Source organism: Oncorhynchus mykiss, chromosome 15, assembly GCF_013265735.2.
Source record: "Oncorhynchus mykiss isolate Arlee chromosome 15, USDA_OmykA_1.1, whole genome shotgun sequence".
In the NCBI taxonomy this organism is placed as follows: Eukaryota; Metazoa; Chordata; class Actinopteri; order Salmoniformes; family Salmonidae; genus Oncorhynchus; species Oncorhynchus mykiss.
This window is the reverse complement of record NC_048579.1, coordinates 45,368,908-45,392,372: the sequence shown is the minus strand read 5'-3', so window position 1 is coordinate 45,392,372 and position 23,465 is coordinate 45,368,908. Positions and strand designations below refer to the sequence as shown.

Here is a 23,465-nt window from a genome sequence, read left to right as displayed (position 1 = left end):
TGATCTATTTGATGGTATTTTAATGGACAAAACAATTGCTTTTCTTTCAAAAACAAGGACATTTCTAAGTGACCCCAAAATGAAAAGAAATCAGCCAAGAACTCAGGAAAAAAATGTAGACCTCCACAAGTCTAGTTCATCCCTGTGAGCAATGTCCAAACACCTGACGGTACCACTTTCATCTGTACAAACGTTCATCTGTACGCAAGTATAAACACCATGGGACCACACAGCCGTCATACCTTATCAGGAAGGAGACGCGTTCTGTCTCCTAGAGATGAAAGGCCACTCAGCAAGGAAGAATCAACTGCTCCAAAACCACCATAAAAAAGCCAGACTACGGTTTGCAACTGCACATGGGGACAAAGATGGTAATTTTGGGAGAAATGTCCTCTGGTCTGATCAAACAAAAATGGAACTGTTTGATCATAATGACCATCATTATGTTTGGAGGAAAAAGGGGAACGCTTGCAAGACGAAGAACACCATCCCAACCGTGAAGTACTGGGGTGGCAGCATCATGTTGTGGGGATGCTTTGCTGCAGGAGGGACTGGTGCACTTCACAAAATAGATGTCATCATGAGGATGGAAAATTATGAGGATGTATTGAAGCAACATCTCAAGACTTCAGACAGGAAGTTAAAGCTTGGTCGCAAATGGGTCTTCCAAATGGACAATGACCCCAAGCAAACTTCCAAAGTTGTGGCAAAATGGCTGAAGGACAACAAAGTCAAGGTATTGGAGTGGTCATCACAAAGCCCTGACCTCAATCCCATAGAAAATTTGTGGGCAGAACTGAAAAAGCACGTGCGAGCAAGTGGGCCAACAAACCTGACTCAGTTACACCAGCTCTGTCAGGAGGAATGGGCCAAAATTCACCCAACTTATTGTGGGAAGCTTGTGGAAGGCTACCCAAAACATTTGACCCAAGTTAATCAATTTAAAGGCAATGCTACCAAATACTAATTGAGTGTATATGTAAACTTCTGACCCACTGGGAATGTGATGAAAGAAATTAAAGCTGAAATAAATCACTCTCTACTATTATTATTTCACATTCTTAAAATAAAGTGGTGATCCTAACTGACCTAAGATAGGGCATTTTTACTAGGATTAAATGTCAGGAATTGTGAAAAACTGAGTTTAAATGTATTTGGCTAAGGTGTATGTAAACTTCCAACTTCAACTGTACATAGGGCAGTAGCCTCTAAGGTGCAGGGATGAGTACCCCGGTGGTAGCCGGCTAGTGACAGTGACTAAATTCAGGGCAGGGTACTGGGTGAAGGCAGGCTAGTGATGGCTATTTAACCGTCTGATGGCCTTGAGATAGAAGCTGTTTTCCCAGCTTTGAATCACCTGTATTGACCTCGTCTTGTGGATGATAGCGGGGTGAACAGGCCTTAGCTCAGATCTTCTTAGCCTTCTTGTGACACCGGGTGTGGTAGATGTCCTGAAAGGCAGGCAGTGTGCAACCGGTGATGCTTTGGGCTGACCACACCACCCTCTGGAGAGCCTTGTGGTAGCAGACAATGCAGTTGCCATACCAGGAGGTGAGACAGTCTGAGACAGGATCCTTTCAATGGTTCATCTGTAAAAGCTTGTGAGGGTCTTAGGGGCCAAGCCAAATTTCTTCAGCCTTCTTCACCATACTGTCTGTGTGGGGGGACCATTTCAGATTGTCAGTGATGTATACACAGAGGAAATGGGGTGTGTGCTCCCAAGTCCAAGTCTCCTGAAGTCCACAATCAGCTCCTTGTTTTTTAGCACTCATCCTGTACTGTACCAAGCCTTCCTGCCTCATACGTACTATTACATTACCATGGGTTGACACAGAGCAGAGACTTTGAACATTAACATTCCCCGGCTTAGCCCTATCTAAGCTGGGGAAGGGCGGTTCTACTAAGCCACATGGAATTGTTTTAAGAAGGTCATTCCAAGGATCATTCAACTATTTGATTTGGAATTTTAGGAGCCTTTTGAATCATCCCAAAAATATATACATATATATTTGATGAAACAATATTTTTGGCCTTACCGCTATTAGCCCATACAAACGCATTGAATCACATATTCACTACATGGAACAACAGATAGTCCCAACAAAATATCAAAAGGAAGTTCTGAAGTGTCTCTCCTATATCTGAGAGATATAAGAAAGATAAGGAAACATTTTTTTAAAATATATTTTTGTACATTGATTTAAACCAATATTTTGGGCAATAAAGGGGACAGGCGAGACTCTGGAGGAAACCAGGCCAAGATTGAATATGTCACAGTTAGTCCCAACAACCAGTCCTGTCTGCTGTCTGCTGCAACAATCTTGGAAGCCGTTAACCATAAACATAGATGCCGTGCTGTAGTAGATATATTGCACTCCGATCCAAAATACAGAATTCATGATTGGTGGATAAGCCATGTTGTTTGAAATATTCTTCGTTATAGTTTATAAATTAATATAGTGGAGCGGTATCCTAAAACTGCACAGAATAAAATGTGTTTAAATATAAAGTATAAGATGTTGGTGTAGGGACGGATTTCAGGAAAAAGTGAATCGGAAACATGAATGAACGTTGCCTCGTACACAAATTCCGAGAGAGAGAGAGAGAGAGAGAGAGAGAGAGAGATTATTCAACTAAAATCTTTCTCTGGTTAATACTATTTTACTCAAAGTTAATCAAGCTCTGTTTGTACTCTACTGTAGGCCTACTGGTAGCTACAATCTTAAAAATAAAGGTGCAAGTTGGAACCAAATAAGGTTCTTGAGCGCAATAGGAGAACCATTTTAGTAGTGCAAAGTTGGTCATAATTACAAAACAGAATTTCTTTCTTTCTTTCTTCCGGGTTAACTTTCCTAAGGGAAACAAAACAGCTATAGGCCTGAAAGCTATGGCACTTCAGTAGGCTTCCAGTCAACCCCTACCCTTTTAAAATCTATTATCAGAAGAATTTGGTTACAGAAATATTGGATACGATGCCTTTAAAGACATACTCATCCAATTATAACGCTCTTCTCTTCTTTGATCATGGTTGTGTCCCAAATGGCACTCTATTCCCTACATAGTGCATGACTTTTGACCAGAGCCCTATGGACCATGGTCAAAAGTAGTGCACTATATAGGGAATTGGGTGCCATTTGGGACAAAGTCCACATGTTTCACTTCACTGTCACTGACAGCAAAGGATGTGCTCTGAGTCCACTGATGTCACTGATGTCCTCTTCATTGATCTTTATGGGCTTCATAACATCCTGCTCATCCTTTGACCACAATGAGGAAGACACAGATGACAAATTACAATGGTAATTGGTTATGACTAGACTCTATGCATTTCCTGTTTCCCTAACAGTGTAGCCAAATGAAAGTTGTCTTGGGGGCTTGGTTTAATGTGGGTGACCTTGTGTGTCTGTCTGTGTGTGAGTTCATGAGACTTTGTTGCTCCCATAGAGTGATGCCATCAGTTTAGGTGATGTAACCTGGTACTCAGTGTAAACTCACCATCATGTCCCAAACTCCCAATCACAGAAACAGCACAAGGATGCTACAGAATACATTAACTGTATGTATTAACTGTATGTTAATCAAACATATCCATGGATACCAAGGCCTGCTGCCATCTCAATGGAGCTCAGGGAATCAACACTAATCAACACTCAAGCACAAACTTGTATAGAAGTCTCTCTAAAAATCTAAATATCTAAACACTCAAGATAAATATTGCCAGTCAACACACACCATAATAACAGAGATGAGGGAAAGACAAATACACAGAAAATATGACTGCAGTTATTTTGGGTGGCATAGCTGAGACACAGCTGCTCTGTGAGAACTGTTTTATATTGTTGGGATGGGTAGTTAGGGCACACACACACACACACACACACACACACACACACACACACACACACACACACACACACACACACACACACACACACACACACACACACACACACACACACACAGGCAAGAGTAGCTAGGCCCAGGGCTGATTCACTTCCCTCCTCTGGCAGACAGCCTTAAAAAAGCATGGGGATTCTGAATTACTAGCCCTGGACCACAGCACGGCTGAGTTGAGTGTGTGTGTGCATGCGCTTGTGTTTCCAGTGAGAAGTGGGCAAAAAAAAATGTATTTCTTTCCATCTGCCTTCTATAATGCTCAGTAATTTCCCTTTAAGGCACTCATGGGAGACAGTGGAAAAAGTACTCAGTTGTCATACTTGAGTAAAAGTAAAGATACCTTAATAGAAAATGACTTAAGTAAAAGTGAAAGTCACCCAGTAAAATCCTACTTGAGTTAGTCTAAAAGTATTGGGTTTTAAACGTACTTAAGTATCAAAAGTAAAAGTATAAATCAGTTCTAAACACTTATTTTTGTAAGGTTCTGTATTTAATTTCTTAGTCAACCTTGTGTTTTGTTTCGTTGTGTTCTTGAGCTTAGCCCTGTTTCTTTGTGTTCTTCAACGTAGGCCTGTCTTTCATTTTTGTTCATTGGTTTCACCTGTGTTAGTTACTCTTATCAGCTCCTTATTTAGTTCAGTTCATTCTGTTTGTGCCTTTATGAGGTATTGTTCGTTTTGACTCTACTAAGCCTTGTCCTAGCTCTTTGTGAGAACCAGTTAGCCTTCAATCCTAGTTGTGATTCACCTGCGTGTTTGCCTACCTGTGTATGACCATTGCCTGCCTGTGACCACGATTCCTGCCTTCTGTGAAGGTGAAATAAACACCTGCGTGTGAACCTACACATTTTTCTCCCTGGATGGTCCTTACAATATTAAGCAAAGACAACAGCACCATTTTCTTTCTTTTTTTATTGACAGATAGCCAGGGGCACACTCCAACACTCAGACATGATTTACAAACAAAGCATTTGTGTTTCATGAGTCCGCCAGATCAGAGGCAGTAGGGATGACTGGGGAATTTCTCTTGATAAGTATGCAAATTGGACAATTTTCATGTCAAAATGTAATGCGTACTTTTGGGTGACAGGAAAAATGTATGGAGTAAAAAGTACATTATTTTCTTTAGGAATGTATTGAAGTAAAAGTAAAACTTGGCGAAAATATAAATAGTAAAGTACAGATACCCCAAAAACTGCTTCAGTAGTACTTTAAAGTATTTTTTACTTAAGTAAAAATACTTTAAAGTACTTCTGAAGCAGTTTTTGGGGTATCTGTACTTTACTATTTATATAAGTTTTACTTCACTACATTCCTAAAGAAAATAATGTACTTTTTACTCCATACATTTTTCCTGCATACATCTTCATATGGTGATGAGACAAATTTGAGTTTTATGGCAGGGGATTGTTTTGCTATTAAACTTAGGTCCCTGGGATAACACACACACGGTAGTTACCTTTCCCAGCTTTTCCAGTTTCTGGGAAGAAATAGAAGAAACTTGTTGTTGATTATTTTCCCATATTTCATTTTAATAAAGGGGTTTGATGCATGCAGGTTGTGTAATCAGACTGGCCCGTGAAGCAGAAGAGTGAAACTACTATTAATCCATTGGCAGCAGCAGGCATAAGCAGGGGGCTCATTTATCAAAGGTGCATGTGCACCAGGGGTGTAAGTGCTCCTGAGCACAGAGGAGGGGTACTCCCTCACTTTTCTTTTTTTTTCAGAATACGTGAAGCTGGTTAAACTATTTCTGGAATTATATTTTATTTTTTATTTATTTTTTATTTGACCTTTTATTTTACTAGGCAAGTCAGTTAAGAACAAATTCTTATTTTCAATGATGGCCTAGGAACAGTGGGTTAACTGCCTGTTCAGGGGCAGAACGACAGATTTGTACAGCTCGGGGATTCGAACTTGCAACCTTTCGGTTACTAGTCCAATGCTCTAACCACTAGGCTACCCTACCCACTAAAATTCCTTGAAAAATGATAGAATGGCAAACCAAATAAATACAGAATGTATAGCAGCCTAGATATACATTGTGTTTTCTTCCCTGTCTTCTCTGTAGTGCTGAGCGTTTAGCCTAATTTCAGTTAATTATTGTTTTTTAAACAACTAATTGACTAACATCGGGTCAGTTATTTGAATTCCATTTTGTACATTTTCCCATCTCTGAGGGCGTCACATCTTTGAGACAGCAGGACTAACTCCACAGGTCATTAAGCCACCCACCTTTGGGAAGAGAATCTAGTTTCTCAGAGATCTCTTAAAGGTCTAGTTTCAGAGAAATAAAACTCCACCCTAATCTAGATAGTCAACCAACCCATTGCTAGCTACTGTTTCAACACGTCTGAACGTGGGGCTGCCTCCTCTTTTTCTCTCCCTCCTTCATCCGTTCCTCTCTCTGCCCTAAACAACCTGTAATCCTTTGATTTATTATTACAGCTGAGCAAAATCATAGAGTCCAATGGCAGACAGGAGTGTGTTTGCGTGTGTGTGTGCTCACGTGCGTGCATGCGTGTGTTTGTGCTTGCAAGCTAGCATCTGTGCATGCGAGACGAGTGCGTCTGTATATTTATGCATGCATGTGCGTGTGCTTCTATGCACGTGTTTGTGTGTGTGTGTATGTGTGTATGTGTGTTTGGGTGACAGTTTCCTGTTAGACAAAGAAAAGGCGCAGTGGGCTGGGACATAGCCTGGGTACAATACCAGCAGACAGAGAGACAGACTAACATCGTCAAGTGGTTTTTAATGAGGAAAGTTGATATCTAATTTCCGTCTTTCTAATCTATGGCCTGTAAATCCCAAATGGCACCAAATGGCATTCCCTATATAGTCCACTACTTTTGAACCCATAGGGGTCTGGTAAAAAGTAGTGCACTATTGTAACGATGTTACCTGAGAGTCGGGAAGCAGGTTCAGGGAGTGAATACATTTGAATTAATTAATGAACAAAATAATAAACACAAACAGCGAACCGACATGAGACAGGAACAATGACGACTGGGGAAGAAACCAAAGGTTGTGACGTATAAAGGGCAGGTAATCAAAGAGGTGATGGAGTCCAGTTGAGTGTCACTATGCTCTTAACGCTGGTGACAGGTGTGCGCCCTAACGAGCAGCCTGGTGACCTAGAGGTCAGAGAGGGAGCACACGTGACAACTATAGGGATTAGGGTGCCTTTTGGGACACATAATACATCTAGGGTGACCTGTGACTCCTCAAGACGGGGAAGGGCAGGCTTAACGTTTGTTGAGCATCTGGTAGAAAATCTAACTGATAGAAAAGTGGAGGGAATTTTTGGGCATGACCTGGTAGGGAGATTAATTTCTCAATTTTTTTTTAGATTAAAGGCAGTTGAGGATCCTTCCATATTGATGAGCATCATGGTGCGTGGCTTGTAACATGATCACCCATTGTCTGTTTTAGTCAGCAGCCTGTGAGTGGGGCAGAGCAGTTAGCTTGGCCTCACAATACAGGGCCTCCACACAGTAGAGTCAGACCCAAGCCATGCATAGTCCAGATGTTTCCACAGTTTTTCACTTTCCAGCAGAATACTGCAGGTATTTTTTTTAAACTCCTGATTGGGAATGTGTTTTCAATATGTGGACTTGAATGAACTTTGGATTATTTTTCTAACCCGTATGAATCTTAGGGCTCAGGAGCAGGAGCTGGGACTGCATCTGTCATTATATAGACATACTTCAGCATCTGACACTACAGAGATACTGCAGTATGTTATGTATAAAAGATGCCTGGATACAGACATGGGGCATCTCTTATTGCATCCATATGGAGTCTTAAGGGCAGAAGCCAAACCATCAGCCATAAGTTGACCATGGTGAATGATGACAGCACATGGTCACTAGGTGAATGGTATTAGACTCTGTCGGAGGCTTGGTGTTTCACACTTTGCAAATGTTAAAATCCCACCATACAAACTTTTCTATCTGCATCCCCGTCCACCAACCCCCAACCCACACTCCCATACCTTCTGCCCTCCTCAACCATAAATTCACAGTCCATGCGTAGTCCAGCCAGAGAGGCACAGCCACACACAGCAACCAGATGGTACAGAACGACTGGAAGGGGGAAATCTGCACGGACACGCTTGACCAGAACCAGCTCAGAGAAGTAGGGCAGCTGCGTAAACACACAATACGGAAAATGTAAGCTATGCACGTCACCCTGGATACGGGTTCCTGCCAAGAAGAGAAATATTAAAACCTCTTGAGACTAGGGGGCAGTATTTTGATGTTTGGATGAAAAACGTGCCCAAAGTAAACTGCCTATTTCTCAGGCTCAGAAGCTAGAATATGCATAAAATTGGCATTGATTAGGATAGACAATACTCTAAAGTTTCCAAAACTGTCAAAATATTGTCTGTGAGTATAACAGAACTGATATTGCAGGCGAAAACTTGAGGAAAATCCAACCAGGAAGTGCTGTTTTTCTGAAACCTCTCTTTTCTATTGCCATTCTCCATTTATGGCCTCCACAAGGTGTGAACAGTCTTTAGACATAGTTTCAGGCTTTTATTCTGAAAAATGAGCGAGAATGATCACATCGCGTCAGTGGATAGCTAGGTGTCCCCAGATTTGTGCATACGCGAGCGCCTGGAGCGAGACCTTTTCTCTCTGTCTCCTATTGAAAAGGCTACCATCCAGTTGAAATATTATTGATTATTTATTGTAAAAACAACCTGAGGATTGATTATTAAAAATAGTTTGACATGTTTCTACGAACTTTACGGATAGTATTTGGAATTTTCGTCTGCCCGTCGTGACCGCATGAGCCTGTGGATTACGAAACAAAACGCGCCAACCAAATGGAGGTTTTTGGATATAAAAATAATCTTTATCAAACAAAACGAACATTTATTGTGTAACTTGGAGTCTCGTGAGTGCAAACGTACGAAGATCATCAAAGGTAGGCGATTAATTTCATTGCTTTTCTGACTTTCGTGAGCAATCTACTTTGCTGCCAGCTGTTTGTAATGTTTTGTCTGCTGAGATCTGTCCTCACATAATCGCATGGTATGCTTTCACCGTAAAGCTTTTTTGAAATCTGACATGCCAGGTGGATTAACAACAAGCTAAGCTGTGTTTTAGTATATTGCACTTGTGATTTCATGAAAATTAAATATTTGTAGTAATTTAATTCGAATTTGGCGCTCTGCAATTCACCGGATGTTGACAAATAATCCCGCTAAAGGGATCGGTGCGCCAAGAGGTTTTTAATAAAGAATGATGAGGATAATAATAAGAAGTGAATACTTAAGTGGGATACGTGATAGCGACTGTGTGACGAAGGGGGCATGGGATGGATGACAGTGCCTTGAGGTTAGCTATAGAGTTACCCACTCTGAGTCCCCTAGTCCCCGAGTCCAGAAACTCTCAGTCCCCTAGTCAGGTCCTGCAAGGCCAGGACACAAGAGCCACGAGAGAAAGAGAGTGAGAGAGAGAGAGAGAGAGGAGGAGTCAGTAGATCATATTCACTACTGTAAATTAAAGACGGATTTCTGTCAAATATTTCTGAAGACTACATAGGATGGTACTTTAGCTATCCATTCTACACTGAAAAAAATGAAGGTTCTTCCTCAGCTCCTTGGAGAACTCTTGCCCAATAAATAACCTTTGAGAAAGTGTAGACTCAGCCAAATGAGCAACACCACAGATATCGAGATGAGCGAGATGCGAGACTCGCTCTCACACGGTCACACACAGTATCTGCACATGTGCACGGGTTCGCTTCACAGAGCTTGATTAACTTGATTAACAGCGGGGACTGTGAAGCAACCCAAACATTGGCACAGACACACACGATAACATACGCACTATACATACACACGTATTTAGTACTGTAGATATGTGGTAGTGGTGGAGTAGGGGCCTGAGGGCACACAGTGGGTTGTGAAATCTGTGAATTAATTGTAATGTTTTAAAATTGTATAAACAGCCTTAATTTTGGAAGAGTAGCTACTGCTTTGGCAGCAGGTAAAAGGGATCCAAAATAAATACAAATACAAAAAACTTTGAGTAAAACAGTAATTAGCCACAGAAAAGTTTTAGTTGGATAAATGTTGAAAAAAGTTCAGATTTAGATGAAGTTTATACTTAGATAAAGTTTAGATTTGATTTGAGATCTACTTCTAACCAGCTTTCTTTCTCTACTAACATGCAGAGAATGAATGACAATAGCCGTCCAAGCAGAAAAAAACGTCAGGATAGTCTTTTCTGCACACTTTAGAAGTAAACACTCATCCCATGTGAGAATTCTCCAGGTTTGGAAGAGCTTTCGTTTGGCACGAAATCCACTGCACAGAGAATTTGGAAGTGTATCAAAGACCATATTTGTCAGAGAAGCCTCGATTCAAACCTTTTCATATCAAATCAAAGTTTATTTGTCACGTGCGACGAATACTACAGACCTTACAGTGAAATGCTTACTTACAGGCTCTAACCAATAGTGCGAAATAGTGTGTGTGTGTGTGTGTGTGTGTGTGTGTGTACCCAAAGCTGCAGGAGTCTAGGCGTTGGGATCTGGCTGTGTGTGTGTGTGTGTGTGTGTGACGACCCTCCCACTCTGTCTGCCGTATTCTGTCTTTGTTCTTGTTTCCTTATTAGGATGCCGGTGGGCGGAGTTGGGAGGGTCGTCAGCTTCATGGGAAACACCTGGGCCAGGTGTCTCCCAGGATAAATAGACCTCTTCCACATTCATGGAGGATACTCTCTCCATGCAGACACCTTTGTAGGTTGTGGTGTTGTTCTTGGTGGCCTTTTGTTTGTTTTGGCACCTTTCAACACCCTGCATTATCACATTCATGCATGCAAAACACTCACTTACACTACTGATTACTGATTACACACACCATTGTATATTTTCCTTAGTTGCTTTAGTTAATAAATATGTATTTTGTTACGGCTTATCTCCACGTTGTCTCCCTTTTGTTACGGGCTTTGAGCCGGTTCGTGACAGTGTAGGTAAGTAAAGAAGTAAAACAACAATAAAAATACATTTGAAAATAAGTGTAGCAAGGCTATTTACAGACACCGGTTAGTCAGGCTTATTGAGGTAGTATGTACATGTAGGTATGGTTAAAGTGACTATGCATATAAGATAAACAGAGAGTGGCAGCAGCGTTAAAAGAGGGGTTGGGAGGGGCACACAATGCAAATAGTCCGGGTAACCATTTGGTTACCTGTTCAGGAGACTTATGGCTTGGGGGTAAAAACTGTTGAGAAGCCTTTTTGTCCTAGACTTGGCACTCCGGTACTGCTTGCCATGCGGTAGTAGAGTGAACAGTCTATGACTGGGGTGGCTGGGATATTTGACAATTTTTAGGGCCTTCCTCTGACACCGTCCTCGTGTAGATGTCCTGGATGGCAGGCAGCTTTGCCCCAGTGATGTACTGGGCCGTATGCACTACCCTCTGAAGTGCCTTGCGGTCGGAGGCCGAGCCGTACCAGGCAGTGATGCCACCAGCCAGAATATTCTCGATGTTGCAGCTGTAGAACCTTTTGAGGATCTTCTCCTGAGATCCTCAAAAGGTTCTACAGCTGCAACATCGACATGCCAAATCTTTTTAGTTTCCTGAGGGGGAATAGGCTTTGTCGTGCCCTCTTCAGTTTGTTGTTGATGTAGAGACCAAGGAATTTGAAGCTCTCAACCTGCTCCACTACAGCCCCGACAATGAGAATGGGGACGTGCTCGGTGCTCCTTTTCCTGTAGTCCACAATCATCTCCTTAGTCTTGGTTACATTGAGGAATAGGTTGTTATTCTGGCACCACCTGGCCAGGTCTCTGACCTCCTCCCAATAGGCTGTCTCGTCGTTGTGTCGTCTGCAAACTTATTGATGGTGTTGGAGTCGTGCCTGGCCATGCAGTTGTGGTTGAACAGGGAGTACAGGAGGGGACTGAGCACGCACCCCTGGGGAGCTCCAGTGTTGAGGATCAGGGTGGCAGATGTGTTGCTACCTACCCTCACCACCTGGGGGCGGCCCGTCAGGAAGTCCAGGATCCAGTTGCAGAGGGAGGTGTTTAGTCCCAGGTTCCTTAGCTTAGTGATGAGCTTTGAGGGTACTATGGTGCTGAACGCTGAGCTGTAGTCAATGAATAGCATTCTCACATAGGTGTTCCTTTTGTCCAGGTGGGAAAGGGCAGTGTGGAGTGCAATAGAGATTGCATCATCTGTGGATCTGTTTGGGCGGTATGCAAATTGGAGTGGGTCTAGGGTTTCTGGGATAATGATGTTGATGTGAGCCATTACCAGCCTTTCAAAGCACTGTCTGTAGTCAGGTTGCCTTTGTGTTCTTGGGCACAGGGACTATGGTGGTCTGCTTGAAACATGTTGGTATTACAGACTCAATTAGGGTCATGTTGAAAATGTCAGTGAAAACACTTGCCAGTTTATCAGCACATGCCCGGAGCACACATCCTGGTAATCTTGACGGGCCGCCCCCAGGTGGTGAGTGTAGGAAACATCTCTACCCCGCTGTTCCTCAACACTGGGGCCCCACAAGGGTGGATTCTCTGCCCTCTCCTGTACTCCTTGTTTACCCATGACTGTGTGTTCATCCACGTCTCCAACTCAATCATCACGTTTGCAGACGACACTACAGTGGTAGGCTTGATTACCAACAACGACGAGAAGGCCTATAGGGAGGAGGTGAGGGCCCTCGGAGTGTGGTGTCAGGAAAATAACCTCACACACAATATCAACAAAACAAAGGAGATTATCGTGGACTTCAGGAAACAGCAGAGGGAGCAGCCACCTATCCACATCAATGGGACAGTAGTGGAGAAGGTGGAAAGTTTTAAATTCCTCGGCGTACACATCACTGACAAACTGAAATGGTCCACCCACACAGATAGCATAGTGAAGAAGGCGCTGCAGCGCCTCAGGAAGAAATTCGTCTTGTCACCAAAAACAAACTTACAGATGCACAATCGAGAGCATCCTGTCGGGCTGTATCACCGCCTGGCACGGCAACTGCTCCACCCACAACCGTAAGGCTCTCCAGAGGGTAGTGAGGTCTGCACAACACATTACTGGGGGCAAACTACCTGCCCTCCAGGACAGGAAGGTGAAAAAGATCATCAAGGACAACAACCACCCGAGCCACTGCCTGTTCACCCCGCTATCATCCAGAAGGCGAGTTCAGTACAGGTGCATCAAAGCGGGGACCGAGAGACTGAAAAACAGCTTCTATCTCAAGGCCATCAGACTGTTAAACAGCCATCACTAACATTTAGTGGCTGCTGCCAACATACTGACTCATCTCTAGCCACTTTAATAATGAAGAATTGATGTAATAAATGTATCACTAGCCACTTTAAACAATGCCACTTTATATAATGTTTACATAGCCTACATTACTCATCTCATATGTATATACTGTACTCTATACCATCTACTGCATCTTGCCTATGCCGTTTGGCCATCGCTCATTCATATATCGTTATGTACATATTTTTATTCATTCCTTTACACTTTGTTGTGTAAGGTAGTTGTTGTGAAGTTGTTAGATTACTTGTTAGATATTACTGCATGGTCAGAACTAGAAGCACAAGCATTTCGCTAAACTCGCATTAACGTCTGCTAACCATTGGTATGTGACAAATAAAATTTGATTTGATTTGTCCCTGCCTCTGAATTCAAGGCACACTTAACCAGCATGACTACCACAGAATTCTGCAGCAATAGGCCATCCCATCTGGTTTGCGCTTAGTGGGACTATCATTTGTTTGTCAACAGGACAATGACCCAACAGGCTGTGTCAGGGCTATTTGACCAAGAAGTAGAGTGATGCATGTGTAACTAGGCAAGTCAGTTAAGAACAAATTCTTATTTACAATGACAGCATACTGGGGAACAGTGGATTAACTGCCTTTTTCAGGATGACTGATTTTTACCTTGTCAGCTCTGGGGATTCGATACAGGAACCTTTTCGGTTACTGGCCCAACGCTCTAACCACTAGGCTACCTGCCGCTCCCCAAAGGCCAGGTCATCAGATGATAATTTAAAATGCCTTATTAAGCAAACCAGATGCCACAATTGTTTTTGTTGTTGACGGATACCCAGGGGCACACTCCAACACTCATACATAATTTACAATAAAAGCATTTGTGTTTAGTGAGTCCGCCAGATCAGAGGCAGTAAGGATGAGCAGGGATGTTTTCTTGATAAGTGTGTGAATTGGACAATTTTCCTGTCAAAACATAATGAGTACTTTTAGGTGTCAGGGAAATGTATGTAGTAAAAAGTACATTATTTTCTTTAGGAATGTAGTAAAGTAAAATTAAAAGTTGCCAAAAATATGAATAGTAAAGTACAGATACCCCCCAAAACTACTTAAGTAGGCCCCCAGGTGGTAAGAGTAGGCAACAACACGCCCGCCATGCTGATCCTTATGGTCGGATGCCGAGCCTCTCAGGGGTGTGTACTTAGTCCCCTCCTGTATTCCCTGTTCACCCCCGACTGCGTGGCTAAATACGACTCCAACATCATCATTAAGTTTGCTGACGACACAACAGTGGTACAACAGTGGCCTGATCACCGACAATGACGAGACAGCCTATAGGGAGGAGGTCAGAGACCTGGTGCCAGAATAACAACCTATCCCTCAATGTAACCAATGCAACAGTACATACCAAGACACAGTGAGACATACTTCATGTACAATTCACTACAGAGAGATTCAATAAAATAGTAATTGATTAGTTATCTTCCCTACCTCCCTTAAATCAAGTAATTAAGTAATATGCATACCGAATGACACCCTATTCTCCTCATAGTGCACAACTTTTGAGCAGGGCTCTCCCGCACCCTATGACTTTACTCTGGAAATAAAGTTTGGCTGTGGAAAATCTCTGGTATGGCAGGAGCAGCATAGGATGCCTTTGTAATGTGCTTTTAATGGGCTGTAATGTATAGCTGCTTTGTATAGCGCTGATTTGGTGGCCCTTGTTGCTTACAGCCCGCTTTCTTTTTTAAAACTGTTTAAATTCCTTTCCAATGTTACAAATGAATGGTAAAGAAAGGAATATACATTTCAAGGGTGAATACCAGCTCAGTTTTTACAGGAATGTCATACATGTAGACATGTTGGCCACCATATTATAGCCCAGTTGTCTACACATGGCTAAACCCCAGCACAACCAATTCCATCTGTATTAATGTTGTATTGAGCCCTCAGTAACAGGTCAGCTACATTGCATTAAGAACCAGGAGTCCTTGTTAGTAATCCACAACTGACATGCTGACAAACAGACAAGTGGTTGCACTGCAGGTATGCTGCCATGGATAGAATAACCAGGTAGCAACCTGGCTGCTATAGAGAGAGAGAATTTTATCGTGGAATGAGGCAAACATCTGTCAACAGACTTCTTTCAACAGATGATTCTTCAAAACATTGTGATATTTCATTGCATCCTGGGAGGAGTTTGAGGCATGTTAATGGACGTCACTGTCTGATTTGATGGTACAATTATTTCTTGTTATCCTCTGACAGCTTTACGGTGCAAACTTGTGGCTGTGAGTTTGTTGTGTCGATGTGGAATGTCCTTGGGGCATACAGGCTGGCTCACCAGGCAAAGGGTAAAGACGTGAGGCTGAGACAATACAACAGTATACTCAGCAGTCAGCATCTGTGTTATGTAATGCTTTACTTAGCTAGCAGGCTTAAAGGTGGCAGGAAGACGTCTATGTGGCAGACTGAAGCTGTGCTTGTTTAGGATGGCAGAAAGGCAGGGCATTATGCCACATTCATGTTATGTTGGAAACTCAGGACCTCTGAGTTAAAATGAACGCAAGTTATTTCCTATTGGTTGATTCTGGTATCTCCCAAGCGGGAAACTCACCAACTCTTCCTGCTAGGTTAGCAAGTTGGAATTTTCAGAGTTTCCAACATGACATGAATGCCGCATTAGCTCTGGAGGGGTTTCATGTCCAGGTCCAACACGACAGCTGTATGGACATCCATCAGCTGTCACCATATGGACTCTCCTCTCCTCCTACTCTCCAGAAACATGCCCAGTACAACACCTATCCCCAGCACCTTCCCTTAGCCCAGGTAGCCTTTTGAATATGTAGGCTGACAAACATGCATGCTAGGAATGAGTATGCATCTTCAACTTCATACAGTACATTTTAAGTTGTCCGTTTTTTAGACCCTCAATGTACTAACATTTATTGTACACAACACTGAAATAAACCAAGGAATTCAAGGGAAACAAAAGCTGTTGGTTTTGTCCGCAAATAATTATCCAGTCAGAGGGCAGGTTTCAATCAGTTTGACATCCGCATAGAGTTGTTTTGACGGTATCTGAGGTGGAATTGCGTTAGAGCTGTCAAATCCACAAGCAGTTTATTGCGTTAATTTATTGCAGACTGCCATTGGATGCAATGAAACCACACCTGACTATAATCCGACAAATCTCATACAGCCACTTTACAAGTTAAAAAACAAAATGTATATTGATAGGCATAAATCCCCCCCATCCAAATTAACATGACAACATGCATTAGCCTAACATCAATGGTTTGACATTTGAGAGTCATTATTTCGAAGATTGATATAGCCTTCACTTTCTAGCGCAGTTTTGAACTTCTAACGCACTAGGTATAATAAATAACGGAGTGGTTTGTGACACACAAGAGCAGCCGCTCACGATATGTCAGCTCATTCTGCAGTTACACCTCCAACACCACCAATACATTTGCTATGCGGATATCGGTCAATGCTGGCCTTACGCTCAATCTGATTGCATTCTGGCCAGAGTCTCATTCACAAGAACAATGGTCAGGGAAACGTATCTGTATTCATCAAATCAGACACACTCATAGCAATTACATTATACATGTTAAAATAAAATGAACTACTGCCCTCATGTGGCCTCAAATGCAGTTTGGATCATTTAGACTGGATAAGTACACTATACAGTACAATACCAGTCTCTCTACAGGCTGTGCTATACAGTCTCCCAGTATACAGGATTCTCTCTGTTGAGTCTATCATGTACACACTGCAGGCTTCATGTGTCCCTGAGGGCATGTCTACACTTGACACTTACATGTGACTTCTGCTATCAGAATATGAGGATCGGATTGAAAAGACAGGTGGTCTGATTGTGTTCAGAGATGGCTACCTTTTCATTATAATGTTGGAGGAAATATGTTTCTAGCGTTTGAGGAACGTGTTTGCTGGCCTCATAAATGCAAGCCAGAACAAAGTGTGGACACAGTAGACACATTTAAATGTAGGTGTAGATGCATGCTATCTTTTAAAAAGCATGTTGACGAGTTAGTCAATAAATTAATAATTAAGTTGGGCTTAATAGGAATAGGGCTAGCCTTTCATTTAAATAGTAGAAAACAGATCATTCAGGCTACATTTATTCCTGTTATAGATTATGGTGATATTAAATACATGAATACTGCTTCCAGTGTTTTGAAGCCCTTGGACACAATTTATCGTAGCACACTTTGTTTTATAACATCTGACAGTTTTGACACTCACCATTATATCCTTTATCATTATGTTGGTTGGACCTAGCTACAAACACAGAGGTCACTTCATTATTCTGTTTTTATTTATGAAGCCTTATTCAATAAAACTACCAATTTACTTAACAGCATTGTTGAAATATGGAAATACGGATTACAACATTAGATCACAGGGTTGGTTACTGATGGAGACTCCACGTGTATCCATAGAGTTGGGTAAATCTGCCTTTTCCTACCAGGCCCCTATCATGTGGAATAATCATTTGAATGTGCTGTTGTCTCTGGGTCCATTTAGGAGAAAGGCTGGGGATTTTTTTTTATATATAAATGTGTTTGTTTTAGTTTGATTGTTTATATAATATTTTATATTTATTACATTTGGTGTTCTGTATTGTTACATGTTACATGTGCAAATGAGACCTAGGTCTCAATGCGTTTTTCCCTGGTTAAATACAATTATATAAAATGTAATTATTTATTCGAAATTCCATGATCAGAACTCCATGATCAGAATACAAAAACTGCATTAACTGTCAAGTCTAGACATGGCCTCAGTCATAATAAACTCATTGTCTGTTGGTCTCTTGGTTCTTCAGTCATTAATGTGTCCAGTCCCATCTTCATCTGCATGTAGGCTACTGGTTTAACAGATTATCGGTCGAGAGGGGATCACTTTTTGGACAGGAATTTCATTTTATTTCCTGGAGGTAAAAAAACAACAAAAAACATGACAGCTTTAAGCACAGGTACATACTTAAACAATATGAGCACCAGCTTGTCTTCTCACACTCCATTAACACTCAGTTCATACTCTCCTATGTAATGTTGTAATCCTTACCCAGTCCTTTAAGGAATTTGTTAACCCTGCGATGCTCATTACCATGAATTGAATCCAAATACTCGTGCACCCTCACCTCAAACAGTCCTGTAGAAAAACAAACAAACTTTGTGTTATCTAAAGTTAGACAATAAAGCTTTGAATCTGAACTTTGACCCGTACCTCTCAGTGCCTGTCTGTGGTGCTCTCTCTCCTGGATGAACAGTCCAAACATCTGTGTCTCCATGAAGACCTCCAGGAACTGTCTCATACTCTTAGACGAGACAGACTTACGAAAGGACTCGCGTTGGAAAGAAGAAGGGATGGGGGAGGAGGCCTCAACCTCCCTTTGGGTGATGAAGAGTGGATAGTGGCTGACGAGTTCTACAAAGAAACGCACAAAGGCCTCGGACACAACGGTGCTGAGGTGGCCAGAGTCTGTGTGAGAGAGTGAGAGAGAGAGTCAAAATTGCTACAGTCCAAACACTGGTCTGTCTCCCTCAAACAAATGATCTCGAGGGTCTAAAAAGTTACTCCAGTTCCGAGATGGACCCGGGGATGTCCTCCACGGACCCTACCTGAATAAATAAACGTGGAGACCCGGTCCAAATGGCACTGAGGACAACCAGACCCAGCCCTGTATAGACCCGGTCAGGCCCAGACCTGATCTGAGCCATCCAAGTGAGGGAACCAGAGGAAAAGTCCATTTTTAGCGACAATAAAACTTATATTAATTGCCTGGTGTTTATTTGCTTAAATCACTAAACACAACAGGCACTTAGAGACACGCTTCTATTTGAGCCAGGCATCTATATCCTTAATGCACACAGGTTTAGCAAATTTGCATACTTAATTGTTTCATTCCAGAATTTTAATCAATCTAGCACCATGCTCTACTAACTGAGCCACAGAGGACTAATATTTGCTGCACTAATGCATTTACACACGGTCACATTTCTTTTGTCTTAGTATGCCTCTATTTCGAGAAGGAAAAATAAGTTTCCTTGCCAGAATAATTATTCTCCTCTTTGACTGTGCATTTCAGCAGTTCTTACTTGCCGGCATTTATTTGAAAGAGGCGTTTATTTGCTGAAATGTGTGCCATTGCCCGGCCATTCAAAGGGACAGTCGGCTATTTGAGACTCAGCGTTTAATTCAAGTTAAGGTAGGCTATTAACTTAAGCTATTAACTTAAGCTCTCGGCACAAGCCGAGAGCCGAGGGAGAGAGGAATTCTAGCAGCAGGCGGGGGAGGCACTGTGCATGCAGTGTGTGTAAGTAGCGTGAGGTGCAGGCAGCTTGGAGGAGGAAGAGAGACAGCAGCAACCAAGCTGAATCACACTAGTTACTAACTTCTAGCTGCTAACTTCTAGGTTATTTATCATCAATCTGATTCCATAGTAACTGTTTTGACTGCGTCAAACCCAGAAGAAAAGCTACGTAACCTAGCTAGCAGGGTAGGCTAACTGAGGCTGCTCTTTCCCCATCCTACACAATTACAACAACTCCATTCAGAGTATTAAGTAGCAGCCTACCTGTTGGCTCTTGGTCATTGTAGCCTATCCTTTTCTCATTAACTTTAATAACGTCATTTTAGTTCATCTTCCATTGATCTCCTAACTTGTTTGCCACGGCACACAGAGCCAGAGGCTAGTGCCATATTATGCCGCTGCTCAGGTTTTTCACAAAAATGGCATGTGTAGCACAAAAATGGCATGTGTAGTTGTTGTTGTCGTCGGCCAATCACAAGTAATCACAGGAGTCAATTTTCTCTCTGGTTCTCTACTGCAGCAGTTGCGCGGGTTATCACAACAGTATAATTGTACCATTAGGACCGTCTCCTCCTCGCTCTGACGCCAGTTCTCTTCTCCTCTCCAGGACTGTCTCTAGGGCTGACTGGAGTTTAGAAGGCAGGATAGTGTCCTCATCATCCAGCTGACATGGGAATTCAAGAGAAATACAGTATACATGATTAGCTAAATATCATAGACTTAGATTAAGTGTACTCAATGAAGCTGCATTTGAGTCCAGAACTAGGCTAAATTTGTGTCTTTCAGGGTAATCAGTGAAGAAAGAGTACCTGTCTGAGGAAGCGACTGTTTCCAAGGTCAACCACCAGAACCTGGAGAGTAGGGAAGGCAGACAGGGTGTGTGAGTCCTTGCCATCAAACTTCAATTCCTTGTGGATTACAGAACCCCAAAACATATCTACAGTACATACATATGTTATGTCCTGTTTAGTTTCGACCACCAGACTGGGGTTGTATTCTCACCTCCTCTAGGGGTAGCTCTGTGAGCTGAGGGAGGGAGCTGGACAGTAGCCCTACGATGAAGGGGGTGGGGGTACACACTATGTCCAGCATGGCAGGGGGCAGTACGGGGATGTAGGTGTGCTGCCAGGTGAACGGGTAGAGTAGAGCCACCACCGCATGGCAGCACTGAGACAGAGTACTGCAGAGAAGAGAAATGGTAAGTGATTCAAGTTCAAACAGTTAGCTAGTTATCCTCCAAGTTGAATCACAAAAGGTTTGATGAAATACTCACTGTATTCTTTGCTGCACACTAAAACAGGGTCATTAAATGGGTACTGAACATTCTGATTTGGCCTAGTTTTTTGCTTGCTCATTAAGAAATGCAGCGGCCACGACCGTAGCCAAATGAAAGTTGTCTTTGGGGTTTGGTTTAATGTGGGTGACCTCGTGTGTGTGTGTGTGTGTGTGTGGCAAGCGTTTGTACATTCACTGTGCCAAAACAGTACAGAGTTATCTAGAAGGGTGAAAGACTAACTTTAAACAGTCTAACCTGTCTTGAAGTTGCCTAGGTTAGACAACATATTTTGCCAATTAGCTTCAGTCTGCTGGTATGTGTCCGTGGCAGAGTTGGTTTGACATTGGACGTCTAGCTCCTACGCAAGTTAGGGACCATCAATAAATTACACAATGTAAACAGTTGCACACCTTTAAGTTGTCTCATTAATAGCCCTTTACTACAGTGGGCTAAATCAGGGTCACACAGTAACCATGACAAAATGGAGTTGTAATTCAACAGCTCAGATACGAGACGTATGTGGCAGGGTCTACAGACAATCACGGATTACAAATTGGAAACCAGCTGCGTCGCAGACACCGATGTCTTGCCCCTGGACAAGCTGAACACCTTCGCCTGCTTTGAGGATAACACAGTGCCACCGATGTTGTCCGCTACCAAGGACTTTGGGCTCTCGTTCTTCATGGCCGACGTGCAAACTTGCTCAGCCCCCCACTTCACAGTTGAAGTGTACCTATGATACCTATGATACAGACCTCTACATGCTTTGTAGGTAGGAAAATCTGCAAAATCGGCAGTGTATCAAATACTTGTTCTCCCCACTGTATTTCTTAATTCCATTCTTTTACTTTTAGATGTGTGTGTATTGTTGTGAATTGTTAGATACTACTGCACTGTTGGAGCTAGGAACACAAACATTTCTCTACACCTGCAATAGCATCTGCTAAATATGTGTATGTAACCAATGACATTTGATTTGATTTTGAGGGGATGTTCAGGGGGCCTGAACATAATTACAAATAATATGCCAACTGGAAATTGACCACAAGTAGCCCAAGCAGATATAACATTTGACTAAAACCCAATCATTTCAAACGTGCTTACATTTGTATACGATCACGTACACTGAGTATACAAAACACCTGCTCTTTCCATGACATAGACTGACCAGTTGAATCCAGGTGAAAGCTATGATCCTTTATTGATGGCACAAACAGTGTAGATGAAGTGGAGAAGACAGGTTAAAGAAGGATTTTTAAGCCCTGAGACGGATTGTGTATATATGCCTTTCAGAGGGTGTGTGGGCAAGACAAACCAGGCGCAACTGTTTGTGTCAAGAACTGTAACCCTGCTGGGTTTTTAATGCTCAACAGTTTCCCGTGTGTATCAAGAATGGTCCACCACCCAAAGGACATCCAGCCAACTTGACACAACTGTGGGAAGCATTGGATTCAACATGGGCCAACATCCTTGTGGAACACTTTCGACACCTTGTACAGTCCATGCCCGATGAATTGTGTCTGAGGGCAAACAAAAAGGGGGTGTGGGGGTGTGTGTGCAATGTATGGTATACTCAGTGTATATCTCTCTATTATGCGTGGGAATACTTTGGAACAGATTTTCTCAAATAAAATAACTTCAAGCTGATTTGCTTTTATTTTTTACAGTCTTTTATGTCCACCAATGTAAAATGTTGTACCATAATCACCCGTGGACTGCCAGTTGGGGAACCCAGCTCTAGGACAACTATGTCATTCCATTCTGCGTACCTCTTCTCTACTACACTGACCCCAGTGACCCTATTAATCTCTGGCTCTCACAGGCTATTTCCAAAGAGAAATAAACAGTTTCTAAAAGGGACAGAATCAACACAACAGCAGGCATCACTCATTATCTCCCTGTCACATTGAAGAAAAACATTTGAACCATGAGGCTGAGCCACTATTTTATTTTCTCTGTTTATTCTGTCTTGTGTTTTTCCTCTCAGCTATAAAATCCACAGTCCCAGCTTCACTACCCTCTTTGGGGATGCTTTGAAATAAAATATAATTGTCAAATAATACCTCAAATTGTTTTGATTTCTACTTATTAACTTTGCCATACAGTAGTTGAGTAGCCTATCAGGCTACTGGCATCACACCTGAGTTTGTCTGCAGTGAAGATGACCCTACGTTCCAGCAGGAGAGAACCAAAGACCCCGAGTAGCAGACGCAGACTCAGACAGGAGAAGAGACACTCAAAGTCCACATGCTCCAGACGAGAGTCAGACGGACGACATAGCTCCATTACCTGAGACAGGTGGATTGGTGGGTAGAAAGAAGGGGGGAGCGAGAAACAGACAGGGAGTGACATGGAAAGAAAGATAATGAGAAGAGGAGAGAGAGACAAAGTGAATGGAGAGTGAGACATATTTTACTAAGTAATACAAAACTGATGCAGTATAGAACACTTCAACTCAAACACTTTGCATGGCATCTGTATGTAATATTATTGGAAGTCTTCTTTGGAGACTAACGTAAAATCAAGGAGCTACCTCAGTACCAGATCCGGGCAGGAAGGTTTTAATGGTGATGGGTCTGCCAGGAGCAGGGAACGGAGCTTCCATAATGGCCCTCATGAAGGGCTGGACCAGGGCTGGAGACAGGGCTCTCCTCCTCTCCACCTCATCCAGGACCTGACACACACACACACATGG

The 23,465-nt window shown here is 42.5% G+C and overlaps 1 protein-coding gene across 2 annotated transcripts in view; it reads right to left on the bottom strand.

The window, feature by feature from the left end:
* Window positions 1-16,040: 16,040 nt before the first annotated feature.
* Window positions 16,041-23,465, bottom strand: part of LOC110490137 (DENN domain-containing protein 2A) — a 37,783-nt gene continuing 30,358 nt past the window's right edge. The window contains exons 13-20 of one of the 2 annotated variants that reach the window (XM_021563336.2): window positions 23,304-23,444; window positions 22,911-23,059; window positions 20,497-20,674; window positions 20,304-20,345; window positions 20,050-20,158; window positions 18,408-18,662; window positions 18,246-18,332; window positions 16,041-18,108 (exon numbers count right to left, since the gene is read on the bottom strand). In XM_021563336.2, coding sequence (XP_021419011.2) covers window positions 18,077-18,108; window positions 18,246-18,332; window positions 18,408-18,662; window positions 20,050-20,158; window positions 20,304-20,345; window positions 20,497-20,674; window positions 22,911-23,059; window positions 23,304-23,444 — 993 coding nt within the window. In that variant the 3' untranslated portion in view covers window positions 16,041-18,076. Of the gene's footprint in view, window positions 18,109-18,245; window positions 18,663-20,049; window positions 20,159-20,303; window positions 20,346-20,496; window positions 20,675-22,910; window positions 23,060-23,303; window positions 23,445-23,465 lie in introns of both variants that reach the window. The other variant, XM_036944440.1, reaches the window with a different exon arrangement.